The 24630-nt window shown below is 36.7% G+C and overlaps 1 protein-coding gene across 4 annotated transcripts in view; it reads left to right on the forward strand.

The window, feature by feature from the left end:
• The window catches only part of TASP1 (taspase 1), a 277276-nt gene that overhangs the window by 166292 nt on the left and 86354 nt on the right, over positions 1 to 24630 (forward strand). For all 4 annotated transcript variants that reach the window (XR_009405434.1, XM_059406523.1, XM_059406522.1 and 1 more), the window contains exon 11: positions 4510 to 4620. Coding sequence is in view for 3 of the 4 variants with exons in the window: in XM_059406523.1 (XP_059262506.1) it covers positions 4510 to 4620 (111 nt within the window). In the remaining variant the exon portion in view is untranslated. The remainder of the gene's footprint in view (positions 1 to 4509; positions 4621 to 24630) is intronic.

The following is a 24630-nucleotide window of genomic DNA, read 5'->3' on the forward strand; positions in this document are numbered from 1 at the left end:
TTTTCTTCAAGTATATGCAAAAGAAATCACCTGGTTAAATCACATAAAAAGAGACATAAATATTATAAGTTTAAGAAGGCTGAAAGCATACCAACTGTAGTTTCCAGCGCAGTGGTAAAAAACTGAAGATCAACAATAAAATAAAGATGAAAAATCTACAAGGTAAATATTGAATATTTAATATATAAATATCAAAACACTATTGCACAAGCAATGGGCCAATAGGAAATCAAATGGCAAATCAAAATATGCCTCAAAACAAAAGAAAACATAATACTCCAAAACTCATGGGATGCAGCAAAAGCAGATGTTAGAGTGAAATTTATTCTATAAATGCTTGTATTAAGAAAATAGTTCAAATAACATTACACAAGGAGCTAGAAAAAAGAAACTTAGCTGAAAATTAGTAGAGGAAGGAAATAAAGAAAAACCAGAAATTTTAAGTAAAATAGAGACCAGACTACACAATAACATAACACTGAAAGTAATGACTAGTTAAAAATAAAACAAAAACCCAAACTGGCAATGCTTTAATTACATTAAGTAAGAAGAAAAAGAGAGAAGGCTCAAAAGTCTAAATGAGAAATAGAAAACAATACAGCAGTTAACCACAGAAACACATAATATGATAACAGATTACTATATACAATTTTACACCAACAAATCAATTAACTTAGAAAAAAAACCCAGATAATTCCAAAAAAATGCACAGGTTACTAAGATTCATCATGAATCTTAAATCTAAGAAGTAGGAAATCTTTTTAGACCAATAACAAGAATGAAAGTTGAATTAGGAATCAAGAATCTTCCAGCATAATCTTTATCAAAATCTTATAAACAGTGGAATAGGGGGAACATATTCAGAATTATTCCATGAGACCCATACTATTCTGATACCAAAGCAGGATAAAAGCAGTACAAGAACAGGGGCACCCGAGTAGCTCAGTCAGTTGGGTGTCCAACTCTTGATTTTGGCTCGGGAGATCCAGCTTTATGCTGGGCTCCACACTCAGTAGGGAGTCTACTTGAGGTTCTCTCTCTTCCTCTCCCTCTGCTCCTCCCCCTGCTTGTGCATGATCTCTCTCTAAAATAAATGAAGTCTTAAAACACACACACACACACACACACACACACACACACACACAATACGGGCCCTTGGGTGGGTCAGTTGGTTAAGCGCCTACTTTTGGCTTGGGTCATGATCCCAGGATCCTGGGATCAAGCCCTGCATCTGGCTCCCTGTTGAGTTTCACCTTCTTCCTCTGCCTCCTGCTCCCCTTACTTGTGCTTGTTCTCTTTCTCAAATAAATAAACAGAATCTTTGAAAAAAACTAAAAGAATATAAAGACAAAAAACAATACAAGAACAGAAAAGTCTAGTTTGTCCAATATAAGTTTTTGCTATTCTGGCTTTCTTTTAACACCCATTTGCATATTAAATATTTCTCCACCCCCTCACTTTCAATTTGCAGGTGTCTTTAGGTCTAAATCTAGTCTCTTGTAGGCAGCATATAGATAGGTCTTGTTTTCTTATCCATTCTGACACTCTGCACTTCTTGATTTAGTTAGCATTTAGCAATTAGTTCATCTACATTCAGAGTAATTATTTTTTAAAAAAAGATTTTATTTATTTATTTATTCATTTGTCAGAGAGAGAGAATGCACACACAAGCATGCAGAGTGGCAGGCAGAGGTGGAGAGAGAAGCAGGCTCCCTGCCAAGCAAGGAGCCTAATGCGGGACTCAATCCCAGGACCCTGGGATTATGACCTGAGCTGAAGGCAGCGGCTTAACTGACTGAGCCACCCAGCATCCCATACATTCAGAGTAATTATTGATAGATATGTATTTATTGCCATTTTATTACTTGTTTTGTCATTGTTTCTGGAGATTTTCTTTGATCCTTTCTTATCTTTATCCCTTTTGATTTCTCCTTTCCACTCAAAAACTCCCCTTTAATATTTCTTGCAGGGCTGGTTAAGTGGTCATAAACTCCTTTGGTTTTGTTTGTCAGGGAGACTCTATCTCTCCTTTTATTTTGAATGATTGCCTTGCTGGATAGAGTGCTCTTGGCTGTAGATTTTTCCTATTCAGCACTTTGAGTCTATCATGCCACATTCTTCTGGCATGCCAAGTTTTTATTGAGAAATCTGCAGCTACCCTTACGGGTTGTCCCTTGTAGGTTAAGGACTTATTTTTGTCTCTTGCTTTCAAGATTTTTCCCTTATCATTGTATTTTGCAAATTTAATTACAATATGTCTTGGTGTTGGCCTGCTTTTGTTGATTTTAATAGGAGTTCTCTGTGCCTCCTTATCTAGATGTCTGTTTCTTTTTGCAGATTAGGAAAGTTTTCTGCTGTTATTTCTTGAAATAAATAAATTGCCCCCCTTCTCTTCCTGCTTCTTCTGGGACTCAGCTATTAATTTATTATATTTGATGGAGTCACTGAGTTCCCTCAGTCTATTCTCAAGTTGCATAATTCTTTGTTCAGCTTTATTATTTTCCATTATTTGTCTTCCAGATCACTCATTCATTCCTCTGCCTTTTCCAGTCTACTATTCATTGCATCACGCCTATTTACAGTCTTATTTATTGTGTTCTTCATCTCCCATTAATTCTTTTTTAACTCCTTTATCTCTGTTGTGAGGGATAGAATGTCTCCTATTCTTTTCTCAAACCTAGCAAGCATCATGATTGTTGCTTTAAATTGTCCTTCAGGCATGCTCCTTATATCTGTTTCACTTAGGTCTCTGGCTGTGGCTTTATCTTTTTTTTTTTTCATTTGGGATAAATTCCTCCATCTTGGTATTCTGTCTTAAGTTCTTGCCTTCTTTTGTGTGTTAGAAAAGCCTGTTATGTCTCCTGCTCCTGAAAGTAATGGCCTTATGAAGAAGAGGTTATGTAGTGCTCAGGGTCTGACATTTCAGGGAGTGTCTCCCATGTGTACTGTATACACTGTGCTGTTATGTTTTGGCAGCTCTGTCCTTCAGGTCAGTCATCTGCAGAGGCTCTCCTTTGTTGTGGGCAATATTTGGTTCCTTGCCTGACTGTGGCGAATTTTAACTAGGTGTGCTCTGGTCTGCTTGTGAAATGACCCTGATATCAACTCCACCAGAACAGAGGCCCTGTAGAACTCTCTGTTTGGGACATGTAATGTGGGTAGTGGTTTCTGCTACCCAAGGGCCTGTCCCATGGGGACTGAAGCAAGCTTGACTGAGAAGGACAGTACCACCATAGCATAGGTGTGTGGGACTTGGTGTATGCAAGTCAGGCATCCAGTGTCCATGCTGAGCTGCTTCCCTCAAGATTTTATTTTTTAAGAGATAGGAAGCAACTGTTCTCATTTGGATTAAGAGGATATTTGCATTTTAATTAATGCAACTTATTTTATATATAATAAATATTTCAAGTGGCACTTAGTATTTTTTTTTAAAGATTTATTTATTTGAGAGAGAGAGAGTATGTACATAGTAGGGAGGGGCAGAGGGAGAGGATGTTCAAGCGGGCTTCCCACTGAGTGTGGATCCCAATGTGGGGCTTGCTCTTACAACCCATGAGATTATGACCTGAGCCAAAACCAAGAGTGGCACACTTAACCAACTGACCTGTCCAGATGCCCTACCACTTAGTAGTTTTTTTTAAAAGGTTTACCCTTCCAGTGTTTATGAAAGTAGCTTTTTAATTTTAGCTAAGAAAAAAAATCACCTTCTCCAGAAATCTCTTATTTGAACTTATTAACCTATAAGTTAAATTTCTTTTGTCTTTGCCAGGCAGTTTCTACTTTTAACAGATACAAATTGTAATGTAATTCTAGGCAGTGCTTCCCGTCGCCATCATGCCTACCCTTAGTGTGTCTGAATGGTCCCAGTTTACTCCAGGGATTTAAAAATGCATTCTCTCTCTCTCTCTCTCTTTTTTTTTTTTTTTAAAGAATTACAGGGTATTCATGCATGAAGGCTATGTAAGTTACTATTAAAAGGTGAGAAAGCTGCTGTTTTATTAGTCCACTTTGCAGCTGTTGAGGTGTGGTAGACATTTTAGTGCAATGTAGGTAGATGGAGATCTATATTTCCCCTGGCTGTGTAGATTTCTCCCATGCTTCCAGGTGTGTGGAGTGTCAGAGGCAAAATGAGAGACTAGGACAATTTAAAGATAAATTATAAAACAGAATTTCTGTAGTTACCCAATAATGGAAATGACACAGAACCCTAGGAGATTCCTATGCAGAGAATCTGAATTGCTACATCATGTAAATCATTCCTATAAAAAAGGGGTTTTCTTTTATTTTTCTATTTCCTTTTGATATTAGACAGTTACTTGTTTCTCTATTTTCTGCTGAGTCTTATTACCAAAATTCTAGATTGCTCATAGAAGTCATTTCATCCATCACTGAATTATTCTCCAACACAGCTACTTCTTAAGTGGCATTTAAGGGTGTTCTAATGCTAATAAGACAAGGATGTTTAGCACTGCTTTTCCTCAACTATTCTTGGTTTCCTTTTATTTCTAGGATGTGGGGAGCATCTTGTGCGCACCATACTGGCTAGAGAATGTTCACACGCTTTACAAGCTGAAGATGCTCACCAAGCACTGTTGGAGACTATGCAAAACAAGTTTATCAGTAAGTATAACATGAGAATATTATGTTCTTCTCAATATAGATTGATTCACTGAGCTGTAAACCAGTCAGATACTATATTTGTTCCACACGGCCTAGCTCCAGGGCCTAGCATAGACTTGGACCCCCAATTAATATTGGTCATGAGAAGAATTATATGAGATAGCAACTAATACATGAAATTTGCCATAAAACTAATCTAATACCCAAGTTGGGAGACACTATCTAGGACTAGAGTGATATATAGTAGCATAAATTCTACTAAAACAATTGAATGGACAACATTCTTTGAAAGTTCTTTTATAATACACTTGGACTCTTCTTTTGGTCAGTGATACATTAATGAATCCAGTGCTGCCATGTACAGTTGTATAGGGCTGAGTTGAAATCCTGCCTGGGTTCCATTTGCCAAGCTATGTAACCAGATGTGAGGCTGCATCAGTTTGGAGGAAGGGGTGCCTTTTTCTAAGCTGTAGGAAGATTTTATATAGCCTCTCAGTGATCCTATACATAACTGTTACATAGGATTAAAACTATTTGACTTAGTCTGCTTTTCCCATCATGTAACATTGAACTTACCACTATGCGAAGAATAATAAAGTTGTGTAAGACAATTAAAGTATAGTTGAAAATAAGTTAGGGTAATAGCTATGAATAAATAGAGAAGCATATTACAGTGTTAATCTGGGAGATTATATCTCTAGTTGGAGAATTAAGACAGGGTATAATGAGATGCTAATTATGTGATGAGGACAATGCAGACAAAAGCGTAGGAAGAAATTGTTTCCAAAAGAATTCTTGGATGGGGCCTCTTAGAACTGGTCCCAGAAGGCTCTGGGATAAGTGGTAAAAGAGGGAGAAGAGAGGAGCATAAACACAGTCATGACAGTAGGATGTGGTATCAGGAGGTCTAGGCACCTATATGACTCTTACCTGGCACGAAGTATTCCTTATGGGCAGTGGGGCTGGTGAGGCCAGGTCACAGAGGTCCTTAAAATCTCAACATAGGAGTTCATATTTGATCTGATAGGAAGGAAAGAACCCTTATATGTTTCTAAGTTGACAAATGGTATTTTGGGGGAGGGTTTATAAAATAGATCTAAGGCTGTACAAGACCACCTCTATAGGAAAGAGACATGAAGGGCTGGGAATGGTCCAAGAGATAGAGAGGAAATGGAGAAAGTGGAAATATTGGCAGACTCAGATTTTGAGACTTGGTGGATATAGCCCTCTGGGTCCAATTAGGAGATAGAAAGTATATGTTGGGGATGCCTAGGTGTCTCAGTTGCTTAAGTGTCTGCCTTCAGCTCAGGTCATGATCCCAGGGTTCTGGGATAGAGTCCTGCATTGGGCTTCTTAGCAGGGAGCCTGCTTATCCCTCTGCCTGCTGCTCCCTCTGTGTGCTCTTTCTCTGACAAATAAAGAAAATCTTAAAAAACAAGCTATACATTAGGTTTATCAGGGGAAGTTTAACATAAAGAATTGTCAACTATGTGGAAAGAGTACCTGTAAGATATAAAGAAACTTTAGATGATACTCTAGAGCTGAGAGAGTGTCCAAGTAAGGACATACTTGGAAGGGGCACAGACCTTGATGAAGAAGGTATGGTTTGGCCACCAGGTAGCGGAGAAGTTCACCAGTTTGGCCAGGCTGGGACTGATTTGGAGTTGCTGCACAGACTGTAGGCTACTCTTGAGTGCAGACAGGGAGCAGAAGATTAGTACATAGCGGCCGGGTGTGTGGTGGGAGCCTGGCAGTGGTGGGGGCAGAAGACACAGAGGACTTTAGAGCCCACAGGTCACAGAGGGCTTGCAGAGGGACTGACTGCTTCCTGTTTGACTCTCTCTGGGCCACAGGGGCTACATGCAGGGTGTGTGGGGCCTTGCCAAGGGAGTCCTGTGCAGCTGCAGGGGATGGATTGCCAGGCCCAGACTTAGGCTTCAGAGTCACAGAGGGACTGTATTCTGGGCCTGTGGCTGGGGCAGACTTCACCAGAGGTCCACATCCAAACCGTCTCTCCTTCCCAGCCCATGCTGGAAATCGCAGGAAAGGTGCCTTTTGTAAATGTTTATCTTAACTCAGTTTAGTGCCTGACTTCTTGCCTTCAGTTTGCTAGTTCCTTCCATGTAAGCCTAGACTCTCTATACATGGTCCTTTACATTTGTTTGCCACTTTTTTCTCTCTGCTAGGTGACAGTGGGATTCAAGGAAGCTTCTTTGTTATTATTGGGGGTGACCATCTGGTACATGGTCCCCCCCCTACTGTTGGCTTCTCCTGAAATGGGACTTGTCTTCACCTCCTAATGAGTTATTGGCTCTTACTGCTGCTGAATTCACTATGGTGTCCATGGTCTTGTTATAGCCTATGGTTTCCTTAGTACACAAAGCATCCACTGACAATAGATGCTAGTGGTAGTAGAATCAGATGGTCTGAAACTTTCTGGAATAATCAGCGAGAATGTCAAGTACTCATTGCCCAAATATATCAGGCTAGTTTTTATGCTTTACTTCCAGAACATCTTACTGTCCTGAGTGTGGAATTGGAATGGGGAACTTCCCTACCTAGCTTTCTGTGTCTTGAGGCCTCATCTATTCTTGGATCCTCCAGATCCAGCTCAGGCTTTTTTCTTTGTCTCCTTTTTTTCCCCTCTACCCTCACTGGCTTGGAAAAAGGGACAGAAACCTGTGCCAGTGATCAGTTCTTTCCTCCTTGGTTTTCCCACCAACGTGTTCAGTGAAACCCTAGCCCCAGTCCTACCTTTAGGGTATACGTAGGGAGCTCTAAACCATTTATTCTGCCCAAATTTAGGATTTATCTACTCAAAACATATTTTATCCCAAAGGTGTCTCTACTTAGAATTGATGAAAATCCACTTAGAAGCTTAAAGGATAAAATATATCAACTAGATAAGCATACAACTGATGAGATCAATGGAAGATTCTGGGGATGGGGATAAGACTGTATTTCATTATTGTTCAGGCCTTTAGTATTAATGCCCTATCAGTAAATATTTTTAGGGCAAAGAGAGAAAGAACAACAGACGATGGGTAGGAAAGAATTGGGTATATTTGAAGGAGGAACAGACTGAATAACTGTAGGAAAAGAATTCAATATGAAGAGATTTTGTAGAGGTGCTTTCTTACAGTTATTTGAACTGAGGTTATGAAGACATAAGTAATGGTATTAATTATATGCCTGCTAGCAAGAATTGCCTAATAGCAAAATGTGAGCTGAGGAATGAGTAAGATCAGGCCTTTGAGGTCTGCCTCTCATGATTTTTCAGAAATAGGTTGATTACATTTGTGTTACTATATCCTCAAATATGTCAGAATCAGACTTAGGTATTATTGTTTAGGTCTTTTAACAGTTACCAACTGTTGAATACTATTTTAAAGGAAATCAAATTGTTGGTTCTAATAGCATGTATAATTTATGTAATTTGTTATTAGTTGTCCAGCTATATTAGGTGCATTCCCAGAACATTAGTGGGAAGGAATAGTAAGAGGTGAAAGCAAGATGTCAAACTTCCTGGGAACCTGTGGTAGGTGTGGAATTATGGCACATGGCAACTTTCTGGAGGACTTTACTGGATCTAAAATCACAGATTCCCAGCTAGTTCTACTTTTCCAGATTTGGGTCCATGCCAAGGAGTTCCTGAACTCCATTCTATTCTCTGCTGTTTGTCTATGTTCTCCTTCTCTATAGCTCTTTGAAGCTACTTAAAGAGTTGGACTGCAGTATTTCATTTTGCCACTGGGATCCCGTGATTTAATGGTGCATTTGAATCCTGTCTTAAAAATTCCATAATCATGGATATAAGAAACTTCAGAGCTCACCTGATTGACCCCTGTTTATTTAATATTTGAAGAAACTTAGTTTTGAAGTTTAATGACTTGCCCAATGTCACCCAGTTAGTATATATTCTTTCTGTAGGATTGTAGTGCCGTTCCCCCCCATTTTATTTTATTTCTTTTCATTGTTCCAAAATTCATTGTCTATGTACCACACCCAGTGCTTCATGCAATACATGCCCTCCACAATACCCACCGCCAGTCTCACTGAACCTCCCACCCTCCTCCCCTCCGAAACCCTCAGTTTGTTTCTCAGAGTCCATTGTCTCTCATGGTTTATCTCCCCTTCTGATTTCCCCCAAGAGGGGGCTACTCTCCTGGGGGTTAGCAAAATTGGGTTCCACTCTGGACTGTGTCTGACTCATTGGATATAGCAAGTTACTCAAGTTTTCTTCCTTCCCTTTTCCTTCCTTCCTTCCTTCCTTCCTTCCTTCCTTCTATGTTAGACAAACAGTTTCTAAATTCCTTCACCATGCTGAGTTCTATGAATTCTCTACTGTATCCAACCTGAAAATGTGGAATTCTTTTTAATCAGGTGATTTGGAAATGGGATTGGAAAACGAATATTTTCCGGAACCACTTGGGAATTTTCAAGAACCACAGATGATATTTATAAAGTAGCTAGAAGAAATAAATTGAATTTACCAAAGGGCTGGAAAAGGAGGAAGAAGGTTGAGTTCTTTCCTCTTTTAACAGTGATGAAATTAGTTGTTTGTTTTAGGACAGGTCTCTTGGTTCTCAGTTTCCTCGTGTATAAAATGAGGGGCCAGATAGCTCCAAAATTCTATCGGATCCTTGGTTTGTTCACAGGCCAATCTAAACTATTTGTGTGACAGTGTAGTTGGAAATCGAATTGCTCCTTAATTGGCACTATAAATTAAAATTGTTAATGGTGGATCTCAAGTTCCTATTTGAAGTAATTTGGTTGAAATCGTTCTGGTAGTGACTGAGACAAGCTAGCAACCACTTTCTTGGTTTTATGGAAAGACACCACTATATTCTGATTACTTTCTTTGTTTTTTTCTTTAAAAAAAGCATTTGCATAAATAATATGTCTAGAGATTCTCATTGCAATGTGTATATAGAAAGATTTTATATAGTAATCCAGACAGATACCCATTTCCATTTACTCTAAGTCCTGTTGCTCTTGCCAGAAAGAACCACTGCTGACAATTTGGACTGTGGCTTCATAGTCCATTCTGTTTGTCCATGTACCTCTCACCCCCATCCTCTCTCCCTTTCTCATCATTTTAAACAATTATATAGGAGAGATTTCTACTATATTGTTTTGTAGAATACTTTTCACTTAACATATCTTGGTGCTTTTTTTGAAAAAAGATTTTATTCATGAGAGAGAGAGCACAAGCAGGGGGAGCGGGAGAGGAAGAGGGGGAAATAAGGCTCCTAGCTGAACAGGGAGCCCAGGGCAGGCGCTTGATCCCAGAACCCTGGGATTATAACCTGAGCCAAAGGCAGATGCTAACTGACTGAACCACCCAGCTGCCTCATATCTTGAGGCTTTTAATATATAAGTATGTATACATTTATAGCTGAATAATTCTGTGGTTCCATAATTTATTCGATACTCTACTGGAAAGATTCATGTTTTCTGAATTTTGTTTATATCATTTTCCCATGGGGGAATGTCTGTTTCTCTATATTGAGCATTTTACACAATGCCATTTTCTCTCCTTTTGTAGCATATTAATTTTTAAAGCCGTTTTTTGGGTGGTTGCTCTGCAGTTTACAATATACATTTATAACTAATCTAGGTCTACTTTAAAATAATACTGTATTGCTTCACAGATAGTACAAGTACCACAAATAAAAAATTCCTAATTCCTCCCTCTCATCCCTATAGCATTGCTGTCATTCATTTCAGGCATACATAATCATGTATAAATACACACACACACATACATACACACACACACACTTAAATACATTGTTGCTTTTATTATTTTGAACAAATTACTGTCTGTTGGATCACTTATAAATAAGAAAAATTAAAGTTTAGAGGTGCCTGTGTGGCTCAGTTGGTTAAATGCTTGCCTCTGGCTCAGATCATGCCCTTGGGGTTCTAGGATCAAGCCTCACAGCCAGCTCCCTGCTCAGCTGGGAGTCTGCTTCTCACTCTGCCCCTCCCCCTGCTCCTATATGCTTTCTTTCTCTCTCAAATAAATAAAATAAAATCTTAAAAAAAAAAGAAAGAAAAAGAAAAGAAAAAGAAAAGTTTATTTAACCTTCCCTTATTACCTTTCTAATGTTTTTCCTTTATTGTAGAATCATGTTTCTGGCTTGTCAGTTTCCTTCTCTTTTAATATTTCTTGCAAGGCAGGTCTACTGGCAACAAATTCCCTTAATGTTTGTCGGAGAAAGTCTTTATTCCTCCTCTTGAAAGACAGTTTTTCAGTCCACACATTCAAGTGTGGTGGAGTTTGTGTGTGTATGTTTTGTTGCTGTTTTTTTCTTTTAAGCTTGATTTATTTCATATCACTCTCCTTTATCCCATGATTTCTGAGAAGTCAGACATAATTCTTGTTTTTGCTTCTACGTGGGTAAGGTGTTTTATTCCCCTGTAGCTTCTTTTAAGATTTTTATCTTTATCTTTGATTTTCTGTACTTGAATATGATTACCTGGATATTGTTTTTTGGGACATTTATCTTGCCTCTTCTCTGAGCTTCCTGGATCTGTGATTTGGTGTCTGGTGTTAATTTGGAGAAACTCTCAGTCACTGTTTCAGATATTTCTTCTATTCCTTTCTCTCTTCTTTTGGTATTCTGTTTTGTTTAGGTAATATGTTTTGTAGTTGTTCCATAGTTCTTGAATATTCTGTTCTGCTTTTCTTGTCTTTTTTCTTTTTGCTTCTTCAGTTTTAGATGTTTGCATATCCTTAGTGTTTTTGATTTCTAGGATTTCTTTTGTATTCTTTCTTAGACTTTCCATCTCTGTGCTTCTATTATCCATTGTTCTTACATCTTGTCTACTTTTTCATTAGAGCCCTTGGCATATGAATCATAGTTCTTTTAAATTCCTTGTCTGATAAAACCCCACAGACTAGGCTCTGGCAAAATAGTTTCTCTTAAGACAATTATCATATGACTTTACTCATATGTGGAACGTAAGCAATAGCACAGATGACTACAGGGGAATCAAGAGAGGTCTGAAGGGGGAGAAATCAGAGAGGGAGATGAATCATGAGAGACTATGGACCTCGGGATACGAACTGGGGGTCTCAGAAGGGAGAGGGGTGAAGGGGGGGTAATAGGGTGATATGCACTGGGTGTTATACATAACTAATGAAACATCGAACAGTACATTAAAAACGAATGATGTACTAAACAGTGGCAAACTGAACATAATAAAAAAAAATTTCTCTTGAGGGCAAGCGTTGTTAGTAAGAACAGAATGCTCTCTTATATTTAAAAATGGTTCCTTTTCTCCTCCTCCTAGAAGCATGAAGGAATTTTTCTCCAATTTTCACTACTGTGAAAACCTGATGGAGCTCTAGGAGGTAAAACTCACAAAAGTGTCATCCTATTCCTCAACACCTGCGCCCCACCCTCTCAAGAGCTTGTAACTCAGGGACTTGTCCACACTGAGACTCCAGCAGTTCTTCAATTACAGTTCTGGTTTTCCTTCCCTGGCACTAGCTCTGTGGAGGGTTCTGTTCATGGTTTTGTGCTCTGATAAGTTGTGATTCTTTGTATCTGACTGTCTCCAATTTCGGGGGCAGTTATTTACCTTGTGACCTCACTTTTATGATGGATCTAAGAAGAGTTGTTGATTTTTTTCAGTTCAGCTTTTCACTTGTTAGGATAGAATGACAACTTCCAAGATCCTTACACGCTGGACCAGAAACTAGAAGTCACCTTCACACTCTTTTCTAATGGTTATCATCAACTTTTAAAAGATACCCAAAGTTATGGATTAAAAAAATGATTTCTAGTTTTAACTCATCTTTTCTTGATGAGTTAAGCATCAAGAGCTTGAGCATATATGTGGTTGAACAACTTTTCATATGTAACTTGGCCTTTCGTATTAATCTGTGAATTATCTGCTCATAGATCTTGACCATTTTTCTCTGTATTGTTTGGGTGATTTTTTTTTAATTGGCATTTGACTTTTATTAATAGTAAAATTTCTACAATGAAAGATTGAAAAATGGTGTAGCAGTAACCATCTCTACAGAATCTTAAAATATCCCTGTCTTTTGAGTGGTGATATGTTTGATACCTGTGACCTTCTGCAGCAATAAGGGATTTTTTAAAAAAACTAATTTTACACTTATGATTAAATAATTTGTTTTTATATATTTTTCTAGTCAGTGACTTATTATTTCCTATTTTTTTTTTGTAATTTGAAGCAAACCCTGAAATTATCTTAAATGCAGGGCTCTTTAAAAATCTATTTTTGATAAATGTGACTTAAATGTGATAGAATGAATAGAGTAAAATTGAAAGACATTTTGAAGATTGAACTGTTTTTGTTTCCACTTGTATTACCATTATGCCAAGATCCAGAGCTTTGGTTTGACTTAATATAGGAAGCATGAAAGAGAATAACCAATTCATGCATTTTTTTTTAAAAACCACTGTTTGTATAACATACAAAACCCATAAAAATGGGTACTGTAAAAATAGTGCCTTAATAATACTTCATGCTAACCAGCTGATTATAGACTGAATGCTTAGTTAAGTGGGGAAAAGAAATAAATAGATTTCCTTTTTAGTTGTGCTTTTTAAATGATTACACACACATTTAAAAGCTCTTACAATGATTCAGATGTGACTTTTCCTATTCATGGTTATTTTTGAATGAACTTGGTTTCATGAATTATTCTTTTTTTCCATGCAGACTGTGGCTGTACGTGTGGTATGTGAACTTCAGGGTGGTATTAAAGCTTCTAGCCCAGTTCTCAACAAGTAATGTCACAGTACATTTTTTAGTTAGTTCTGCTCACTACTAAATATAATAGTTGATAAAATGTTATCTGTAAATATCAAATTTCTTCTTCTCTTTGACTTTCTAAGGTATTTGTTTGGTGTTCTTTAGTTTCTTTGACATGATAAGAAACTTACACTTTATTGGCATGATAAGTTTATTTTGAAATGCAAAATGCTATCAACAATTTTCCATGTATTGAGTTTTATAGCCCTTTATGTATTTTGGATACTAACCCTTTATCAGATATGTCATTTGCCGGTATCTTCTCCTGTTCTGTAGTTTGCCTTTTAGTTTTGCTGATTGTTTTCTTTGCTAGGCAGAAGCTTTTTATTTTGACATAATCCTAATAGTTCATTTTTGTTTTTGTTTCCTGTGCCTCAGGAGACCTATCTAGAAAAAAGTTGCTATGGCTACCTGAGTTTTCCTTTAGGATTTTTATGGTTTCAGGTCTCACATTTAGGTCTTCAAACCATTTTGAGTTTATTTTTGTGTGTGATGTAAGAAGGTTGTCCAGTTTTTTATTTCTTTTGTATGTTGTTTTCTAGTTTTTTCAGCACCTGAGACTCAGAGACTCAGACTCAGAGACTGTTTCCCATTGGATATTCTTTCCTGTTTTGTTGAAGATTAATTGGCCATATAGTTGTGCATCCATTTCTGGATTTTCTATTCTGTTCCATTTATCTGTGTGTCTATTTTGTGCTAGTCCCTTACTGTCTTGATCACTGCAGATCTGTGGTATAACTTGATCTATAGAATTATGATGCCTTTGCTTTTCTTTTTCAAGACTGCTTTAGCTCTTCAGGGTCTTTTGTGGTTCTATACAAATTTTAGAATTGTTTGTGCTAGTTCTGTGAACAGTGCTGTTGGTATTTTTATAGGGATTGAATTAAATCTCTAGATTGTTATGCATAGTATAGACATTTTAGGGATACTTGTTCTTTCAATTCATGAGCATGAAATGTCCTTTCATTTCTTTGTGTCATCTTCAGTTTCTTTCATCAATGTTTTGTAGTTTTCAGAATACAGTTCTTTCACCTCCTTGCTTAGGTTTATTCCTAGGTATCTTGTTATTTTTTGTGCCATTGTACATGGGATTGTTTTCTTAATTTCTCTTTCTGTTTCTTCATAACTAATATATAGAAATGCAACAGATTTCTGCACATTGATTTTATATCCTGCGACTGCACTGAATTTGTTTACTAGTTCTAACAGTTTTTTGGTAAAGTCTTCTGTTTTTTCTATATATAGTATATGTCATCTGCAAATAGCGAAAGTTTTACCTCTTCCTTACCAATCTGGATACCTTTTGTTCCTTCCTCTTGTCTAATTGCTGTGGCTAGAACTTTCAGTACTATGTTGAATAAAAGTGGTGAGAATAGTTGTCTTTGTCTTGTTCCTTATCTTAGGGGAAAAGCTTTCAGTTTTTTACCATTGAACATGATGTTAGCTATGGGTTTCTCATATATGGCCTTTATTATATTGGAGTATGTTCTCTCTAGACCTACTTTATTGAGTTTTTTTTTTAATTATGAATGATGTTGTACTTTGTCAAATGCTTTTTCTGTGTCTATTGAAATGGTCATATGGTTCTTATCCATTCTCTTGTTGATGTAATGACATATCACATTGATTTGTGAATTTTGAATCGCCCTTGTATCCAGGAATTAATTCCCCTTGATTTTGTTGAACAATTTTTTAAATGTATTGATGGATTTAGTTTGCTCATATTTTGTTGAGGATTTTTACATCTATGTTAATCAGAAATATTGGCTCTTTTTTAGTGGTGTCCTGATATGATTTTGGTATCAGGGTAATGCTGGCCTCATAGAATGAATTTGGAAGTTTTCCTTCCTTTTTTAAATTTTTGGAATAGTTTGAAGAGAATAGTATTAACTCTTCTTTAGATGTTTGGTAGAATTTGCCTGGGAAGCCATCTGGTCCTGGACTTCTATTTCTTGGGAGGTTTTTTTGTTTTTGGTTTTGGTTTTTTTGGTGGTTTATTTATTATTTATTTATTTATTTAGTAAATTAATTAATTTATTTTCAGAAGAACAGTATTCATTATTTTTTCACCACACCCAGGGCTCCATGCAATCCGTGCCCTCCATAATACCCACCACCCGGTACCCCAACTTCCCCCCCCCCCCCCCGCCACTTCAAACCCCTCAGATTGTTTTTCGGAGTCCATAGTCTCTCACGTTTCACCTCCCCTTCCAATTTCTCCCAACTCCATTCTCCTCTCTAACACCCCCTGTCCTCCATGCTATTTGTTATGCTCCACAAATAAGTGAGACCATATGATAATTGACTCTCTCTGCTTGACTTATTTCACTCAGCACAATCTCTTCCAGTCCCGTCCATGTTGCTACAAAAGTTGGGTATTTGTCCTTTCTGATGGAGGCATAATATTTGATTACTGATTCAGTTTCTTTGCTGATTATTGGTCTGTTCAAATTTTCTATTTCTTTTTGATTCAGTTTTGGTAGTTTATGTGTTTCTAAGAATTATCCATTTCTTTTAGGTTGTCCAATTTGTTGACTTAGAAGTTTTTGTAATATGTCTTATAATTGTTTATATTTATATGGTGTTGGTTGTTGTTTCTCCTCTCTCATTTTTGATTTTATTTACGTGAGTCCTTCCTCTTTTTTTCTTGATAAGTCTGGATAGAGGTTTCTCAATTTTTTAAAAAAATTTATTTATTTTCAGCATAACAGTATCATTATTTTTTCACCACACCCAGGGCTCCATGCAATCCATGCCCTCTATAATACCCACCACCTGGTACCCCGACCTCCCACCCCCCGCTACTTCAAACCCCTCAGATTGTTTTTTAGAGTCCATAGTCTCTCATGATTCACCTCCCCTTCCAATTTACCCCAACCCCCTTCTCTCTAACTCCCCATGTCCTCCATGCTTTTTGTTATGCTCCACAAATAAGTGAAACCATACGATAGGTTTCTCAATTTTATTGATTTTTTTTCAAGAACCAGCTCCCAATTTCATTGATATCTTTTAGTTTATGTTTCATTTTCTCCTGCTCTAATCTTTATTATTTATTTCTTTCTGCTAGTTTTACATTATATTTATTGTTATTTTTCTACCACATTTATGTGTAAGGTTAGGTTTTTTATTTGAGATTTTTCTTGCTTCTTGCGGTGGCTTCTGTTGCTATAAATGTCCCTCTTAAAACTGCTTTTGTTGTCATTGGGGAGGGTATGTGCTTTGGTGAATGCTGATTCACAGACCTGTACCCCTGGGGATAAAAATACATGTTTATAAAAAATAAAAAATGTATTAAAAAAAAAACTGCTTTTGTTGTATCCCAAAGGTTTTGGACTGTTGTGTTTTCATTTTCATTTGTTTCCATGTCATCCCCTCCCCACATTGACCCATTCATTGTTTATTAGCATGTTATTTAACCTCCCATACGGTTGTGGTCTTTCTTGATTTTTTCTTGCGGTTGACTTTTAGTTTCATAAAGTTGTGGTCAGAAAAGATACATGATATGATTTTGATTTGTTGAGGCTTGTTCTGTGGGCTCATATTTGATTTATTCTAGAGGATGTTCCATGTGCACTTGAAGACGGTATATATTCCGTTTTAGGATGAAATGTTCTGAATATATCTGTTAAATTTATCTGTCCTTGTGTGTCATAGTTCTAAGCCATTGTTTTCTTGAGGATTTTCTGTTTAGAAGATTTGTCTATTGATGTAAGTGGGGTGTGAAAGTATCCTGCTATTATTGTATTATTATCAATTAGTTCTTTTATGTTTGTTATTAACTTTTATGTATTTGGGTGTTTCTGTATTGGGTATGTAAATATTTACAATTGTTATATCTTCTTGTTGGATTGTTCCCTTTATTATTATATAGTGTCTTTCTTTGTCTCTTATTACAGTCTCTGTTTTAAAGTCTGTTTTGTCTGGTATTGCTACTCTGGCTTTCTTTTCATATCCATTTGCATGATAGATGTTTCTGTATCTCCTGACTTTTTTTTTTTCATTTTTAAAAAAATTTCTTGTCAGTGTTCCATAATTCATTGTTATGCACCACACCCAGTGTTCCATGCAATACATGCCCTCCATAATACCCACCACCAGGCTCACTCAACCTCCCACCCTCCTCCCCTCCAAACCCCTCAGTTTGTTTCTCAGAGTCCACAATCTGCAGTTGTCTTTAGGTCTAAAATGAGCCTCTTATAGGCATCACATAGATGATTGTCTTTCTTTAATCCATTCTGTCATCCTGTGTCTTTTGCTTAGAGTATTTAGTCCATTTACATTCAAAATAATTATTGACAGGTAAGCATGCATTGTCATTTTATTATTTTTTTATGGTTTCTTTGAAGATTTTCTCTGATCTTTTCTTATCTTTCTTTCATGATTTGCTGATTTTCTTAGTGATATTTTTAGATTTCTTTCTCCTCATTCTTTGCATATTTATTTATATTTGCATATTTATATATATTTGCATATATATGTGATATATATATATATCTTCTGCATATAGCAGTCTGTGTTAAGTCAGCAGTCGTTTAAGTTTGAACCCATTCTTTACTCTTTTCCTCCTCACATTGTAGTTATATGTTGTTACATTTTACATCCTTTTATTTTGGGAATTCCATGACTGATTTTTTACAGAAATATTCATTTTTACTGCTTTTGTGTTTCCTACCTTTACTTTTGGTTGTTACTTTTGGTCTCTTCTTTCCACTCAAGGAGTCCCCTTTAATATTTCTTGAAGGGCTGGTTTAGTGGTTGAATTCCTTTAGTTTTTGTTTGTGGAGGAAACTCCTTATCTCTCCTTCTATTTTTTAAATGATAGCCTTGTGGATAAAGTATTCTTGGCCGTGGATTTTCCCATTCAGCACTTTGAATATATCATGCCATGCCTGGCTTGGAAGGTTTCTGCTGAAAAATCTCCTGCTAGCCTTATGGTTTTTTCCCTTGTAAGTTACTTCTTTTTAATTTTTAAATTTTTAATTTGTTTAATTTTCTAAGTTTTTATTTAAATCCAGCTAGGTATATACAGTGCAATATTAATTTTAGGTATAGAATTTAGTGATTCATCACTTATGTGCAACATCTGGTGCTTACCACAAGTGCCCTCCTTAATACCCATCACCTATTCAACATTCCACCACCTACCTTCCCTCCAGTAACCATCAGGGTTTTTTTTCCCTATAGTTAAGAGTCTGTTTTTTAGTTTGCCTCTCTCTTCCCTACACTTCCATGTTTATCTGTTTTTTTTCTTAAATGCCACATGAATTCAATCATATGACATTTGTCTTCTCTAAATCACTTAATTCACAGCATAATACTCTCTAACTCTATACACGTCATTGCAAGTGACAAGATTATATTCTTTTTTATGGCCAAGTAATACTCCATTGTACATGTATACCACATCTTCTTTATCTGTTCGTCAGTCAGTAGACGTTTGGACTCTTTCCATAATTTGCTATTGTTGATTATACTGCTATAAACATTGGGTGCATGTATTCCTTCAAATCAGTATTTTTGTTTCCTTTGGGTTAATATTTATACCTGTATTAAAAATCAGGGTTTAGATGGCGGTAGAGTAAGAGATTGACCCAAGGCTCATATTATCCTACAAATAAAACTTGATAACTATCCAATCATCCTAAACGCATCAGAAACTGACCAGTAGACTGGCAGAACAAATTCTACAACTAAAGGTAGAGAAGAAGCCACACTGAAGAAAGTAGGAAGTGTGGAGAGGCAAGTTTGGGAGAGAAAGGGACTGTGGTCCTGGAGGTGGGGCAGGAGCCACAGTAATGAAGAATGGTGAGAGACAGACTAACACACAGGCGTGCACAAAGGGAAAACAAGTACCCATAGTAATTGCCTTTGAAAGTGAGAAGGAATGAATTTTGTAACATCTGGCAACCAGTGAGGCTGAGAGCTTGGAATTTTAAAGGTCAGAAGGCTTGTCTGGGATAGACTTTGAGAGAGGCAGGCAAACAACCCCATGGATACACAGAATGGAAACAGTGATCTGAGGAGTGCCTGGGGCACACAGTGGGGAAGATATTTGGTCATCTTGGAGCATGTCCCAGAGAGGCAGCATTCACAGAGAGACCCTTCCAGAAGTAAAGGAACTGGCAGGTGCCATTTCCCTCCTGTATCCCTTGGCATAAGTACAGGGCCACCTGTGGAAACCAACTCAGGGTTTAGAGTGTGATCGAAGACTGGCATCCACAACTTAACTCTGCTTAGTATATAAACTTACTGAAGATTATTACTTTGCTTTTCATCTTTTCTTCTTTAGCTGGACTATATCTCATAGAAGGCACAAAATTGCAAAGCAAATCACATTTTTCTTCCTGTGTAACAAAAATACATATGTAAAATCCTAGAATATTTCTAAATGTGTAAAAGTTTTATAAATCAGGATAAATTTAAGTGAGAGGATGGAATGGAGACAAAAGAAAAATAACAAGTAGCTGTTAAGATGACAGTCATTTTATTTATTTGTTTATTTATTTAAATTTATTTATTTTCAGCATAACAGTATTCATTATTTTTTCACCCCACCCAGTGCTCCATGCAATCCGTGCCCTCAATAATACCCACCACCTGGTACCCCAACCCCCTGCCACTTCAAACCCTCAGATGGTTTTTCAGAGTCCATAGTCTATTTATTTATTTTTTAAAAAAGATTTTGTTCATTTATTTGACAGACAGAGATCATAAGTAGCCAGAGAGGCAGGCAGAGAGAGAGGGGGAAGCAGGCTCCCTACTCAGCAGAGAGCCCGATGTGGGGCTCAGTCCCAGGACCCTGAGATTATGACCCGAGCCGAAGGCAGAGGCTTAACCCACTGAGCCACCCAGGCGCCCCCATTTTATTCTGTTTATTTAAATTTTTAGACAGTCATTTTATTTTATTTTATTTTTAAAGATTTTTTATTTATTTGACAGATAGAGATCAGAAGTATGCAGAGAGAGAGAGAGGAGGAAGCAGGCTCTCCGCGGAGCGGACAGCCTGATGCGGGGCTCAATCCCAGGACCCTGGGATCATGACCTGAGCCGAAGGCAGAGGCTTTAACCCACTCAGCCACCCAGGTGCCCCTAGACAGTCATTTTAGAAATGAACATCGTTTTCCAAGGGCCTTCAAGAATGTTCTTTAGGAAGCTAATGGCAAAATTGAGTGCTCTTTGTTTATCACTTTCTGAGGAGTTGCTATGGTGAGCTTTGAAATACTTTTCAGTGTGGTCTCCTTTATTTATTTTTTTAAATGCAAGTTTAAGAAATAGTTATATATTGGGGTACCTGGGTGGCTCATTGGGTTAAGCCTCTGCCTTCAGTTCAGGTCAAGATCTCAGGGCCCTGGGATTGAGCCCGCATCAGGCTCTTTGCTCAGCAGGGAGCCTGCTTCCCCCTCCCTCTCTGCCTGCCTCTCCGCCTACTTGTGATCTCTCTCTCTCTGTCAAATAAATAAATAAAATCTTAAAAAAAATAAGAAATAGTTCTATATCTTATTTAAATCAAGATGCAGAAAGAATATATAGGAAGGCTAGGAGTGATGATAATAGGAAGAGTGATTAGATAATATTCAGTGGAATTATTAAAAGTAGTAAAAATTTGACACATTTTTTTGGCTAGAAAGGATGGTTAAAAATCACATTAAAAAAAATATTTATTTATTTGTCAGAGAGAGAGAGCACAAGCAGGGGGAGTGACAGACAGTGCAGGCAGAGGGAGAAGCAGGCTCCCTGCTGAGCAAGGAGCCCAATATGGGACTCAGTCCTAGGACCCTGGGATCATGACCTGAGCTGAAGGCAGATGCTTAACCAACAAAGCTACCCAGCTGTCCCCAAAATCATATTTATTGACCTGGGCATTCATTTTGAAAGTAAATAGTTCACTTGCTTATTAAATTAAGTAACACCTAAGTTGGTTTTTGGGGTTTTTTTGTCTTTTTTTGTTTTTGTTTTTTTCCCAGTACATTTTGAATGTAAGAAATAGAAGCATCCCAGTTTCCAAGAAACCCAGAAGTTACCTCTGTGTTATGGCAAATGCATTTTTCCTAAAGGACGATTTGGGATAAAATTGGGTCAGGCTGTTCTGGGCAGCCTCAATCAGTTTTCTCTTCTTTCTCTCCTCTTATAAATGAGAAACAAGAAAAACTTGCTTTTGTATTAAATTACTAACAGAATTGATCAGCAGCAGACTAATGAGGTAGACTTATCAGGATAAGTAGAAATGGGGAGCCAGAAAAAGAAATTTAACTTTTCAGGGCTTTGCACATTCACAGCTGACCTTGGTTTTCTCCCTGTGGCCTAGCTTTCCTGTTTATACAAGAGCTGTAGCATCTTCCTAAATCCTGGAAATCCCAAATATTTTGGATACTTGGAGATTTTTACATAGCAGAGGATGATTTGTCCATAGTTCTTAGCAGACATGTTCTTACTCACATAGACCTTTGGGGAAACAAAGAAAAGACTATTTAAATTAGTTACCGAATTTAGATAACTAGAAATAATTTGGTAATATTTGTTTAGTACGCAAAAAGTAAGCACAGTACCAAAGAGGAAGAATGGTAATAGCACCTCTGTAAACATGTTACATTAAAAAGTACCATAGTTTTGTTGCCAAAAGTGGCAAAACTTTTTGATTTCAAAACTATTTGATTTCAAAGGTGGCCAGTTGTAGGGACTGTAGACTTGATTATAGAAGTTGGTGCCATCACAAAATTGGGAGCTGCTGAGCTTTTCACAATATGTACTTTATTTTTCTTCCGATGCTAAAAGATGTTTATGAAATATTAGGATGTAATTAAAACCATACAAGGCATTTGTTTTATTCCACAGGAAAAAAAAAAATAAAGATCTTTGTTTCCATATTAGCATTTTTTCACCCCTGAGGGTACTGATTAGGTGATCTAAAAGGTTTTGTGTCTTTTCCTTTACTTTGTGAGCATGTGGACAAAACCATTAATATTAGTTATAGTAAACTCAGAACACAAAATTATAATGTCACAAGAAGGAAAGGAAAATGAAATCATATGAAACTGAAGGCTGAGTTGTACAGTATATTGACTGGTTAGTTTGAACAGACCTTGTATTACAGTTGGTGGATGTGGATAAATAAATAAATCATATATTATAATGCTTGTAATAAATATAGAGTTCTTTTCATGGTTGTCAAGTTCCTTCCCCATATTGTAACCTATTTTTTTATCATCAGATATTTGAGAGAAACTATGATTTTAGAATCTGTGAAAATCACATATATATGAGGGAAGAATAGAGTGTATGTAAACAACATTATTCTCAATCTTTTGTGAATGTGGTAGAACTCAGTTCATTTATTAGCATTAATTGTGGGAAGCTTATGTGGAGCTCTTCTTACAGTCTGTCTGAGGCTCAATGACACTGCTGATTTTCTGCTGTATTACCTTGCTTCTGGATTCATTTTCAGTTTCAAATTGGGTAAGCTCAGAGTATTTTCTTTGTTTGATTAAAGTAGCAGATTTATGTTTATTTAACACACTTTAGTAGCAGTCCCTATTATTTGAGTTTGTGATTGAGAATTCTGTAATTGTATTTTTGGGGCAAATTTTGAGCATGTTTGCTGTAAGAGTGTGTGTGTGTGTGTGTGTATACATGGGCACTTACATGTGCTCATGTGCATTTCCATTCTTTTTTTTAGGTCAAAAATAATCCTCCCTGTCTTCCTTCCCTACTTTTCTTTTCTTCCTATAAAATACAATGTTCTCAAGAATTTCTTCTTGTATTCTGTAATCATTTAGATACAAAAAGGTAAAACAGGGGACTATGTTATACATATAAAAGCCCTTTTTAAAGACTCCAACCCACATACCAGTCATCTGACAGCCAATAACAATGATAGAGGTAAAAATTAACTACCTTTGGATGAATAATTTTGAAAATATGGCACTTGAAACAAAAACAGTTATGATTAGCCTTTGATTAAAAAATATTTGGGGAGATATTTGGAGAAGTTTTAACAGATTTAGTGATAATACTTATTATTCATAAAATTACCAATTTATAGTCTTGCTAATTAGAATCATTAATAGTCTTAAACATAATAATATTCTAGTTAGTAAGAGAATGTCTTTCATTGGGGGGTCTCTTACATAGTATTTAGGAAAAAGGCTTATAATGTTTGAAATTTACCTGCAAATGGCTCAAGAAAAAATATTTGTGTGTATGTAATGCTTTTGCACTGCAGACTGGTTGTGACACTATAGGGTAACTGATGTTCTTTTCAGAAAAACTTATAATAAAATTAACAACTCTTTGTGACTTAAGTTATAACAGAACTTTAGTCTTTAACAAATTGGAGGGAATAGAACTTGTCTATAGATCCTGAGAAATTAATTGCAATTATAACATAATTCATTAAACAAATGAAAACTTACCTTTAAGGAGAAATATACAGAAAGAAAATGTGTATAACTTTTGGATGTGCATTTATTTGGCAGGTCAGTTGCCTCTAATAAGGCACATAAATATAGATATATAACTTGTACATTAATTTTTTATTTTGGGATATATGAAAAGTCTTCAGTATTTTTACTTTTCACCTTGTGTATCCAATCTAAAATCCATCATACTGTCATATTTTAAAATATTCTGAAAGCAGACAATAAAGCATATAAACTGTTAGGGTCACACTTAGCACCCCTACATGCCAACTTTTACAGCCTATCAGAGTACTTGTAGCACACACTGTGGGCTGGTTTGTTCAGTAGTCATTCTGAACTTATTTTGCCATTGCATGCCTTGAATATACTGTAAAAATTAAATATTTATGTTTTAGGACTCTTTTTCAGAAAAGCCATACAATATAGGTCAGGCTAACAAGGTACAATTAAAGAGTCAGCTTGAGGGTTTCTGGGACAGTCTTTTCTTTTCTTGATTAAAAGTGATGACATCACCTCCTTTACCTTCTCCCTATCCTGAATATGGATGTGATGCCTGGGGTAAGAGTAACCATCTTGTTGCCATACGGGAATGGATAGGAGACTCACAGAAATAATGGCCTTGACACTGTACACATGCTACCACAAATGCAGAAGCCACTTTCTTCCAGACTACTTGTTAGCTGGGAAAAGTAAACTCCAATTTGTTAAGGTACACACTAGGTCTGTGTTTCTGGTAGTTGTTGCTGAAAACACTCATAACTGTTCCTTATGTATCCTTAGCAAGTATTTGTGAAAT

Source organism: Mustela nigripes, chromosome 7 (assembly GCF_022355385.1).
Source record: "Mustela nigripes isolate SB6536 chromosome 7, MUSNIG.SB6536, whole genome shotgun sequence".
Taxonomy (NCBI): domain Eukaryota; kingdom Metazoa; phylum Chordata; class Mammalia; order Carnivora; family Mustelidae; genus Mustela; species Mustela nigripes.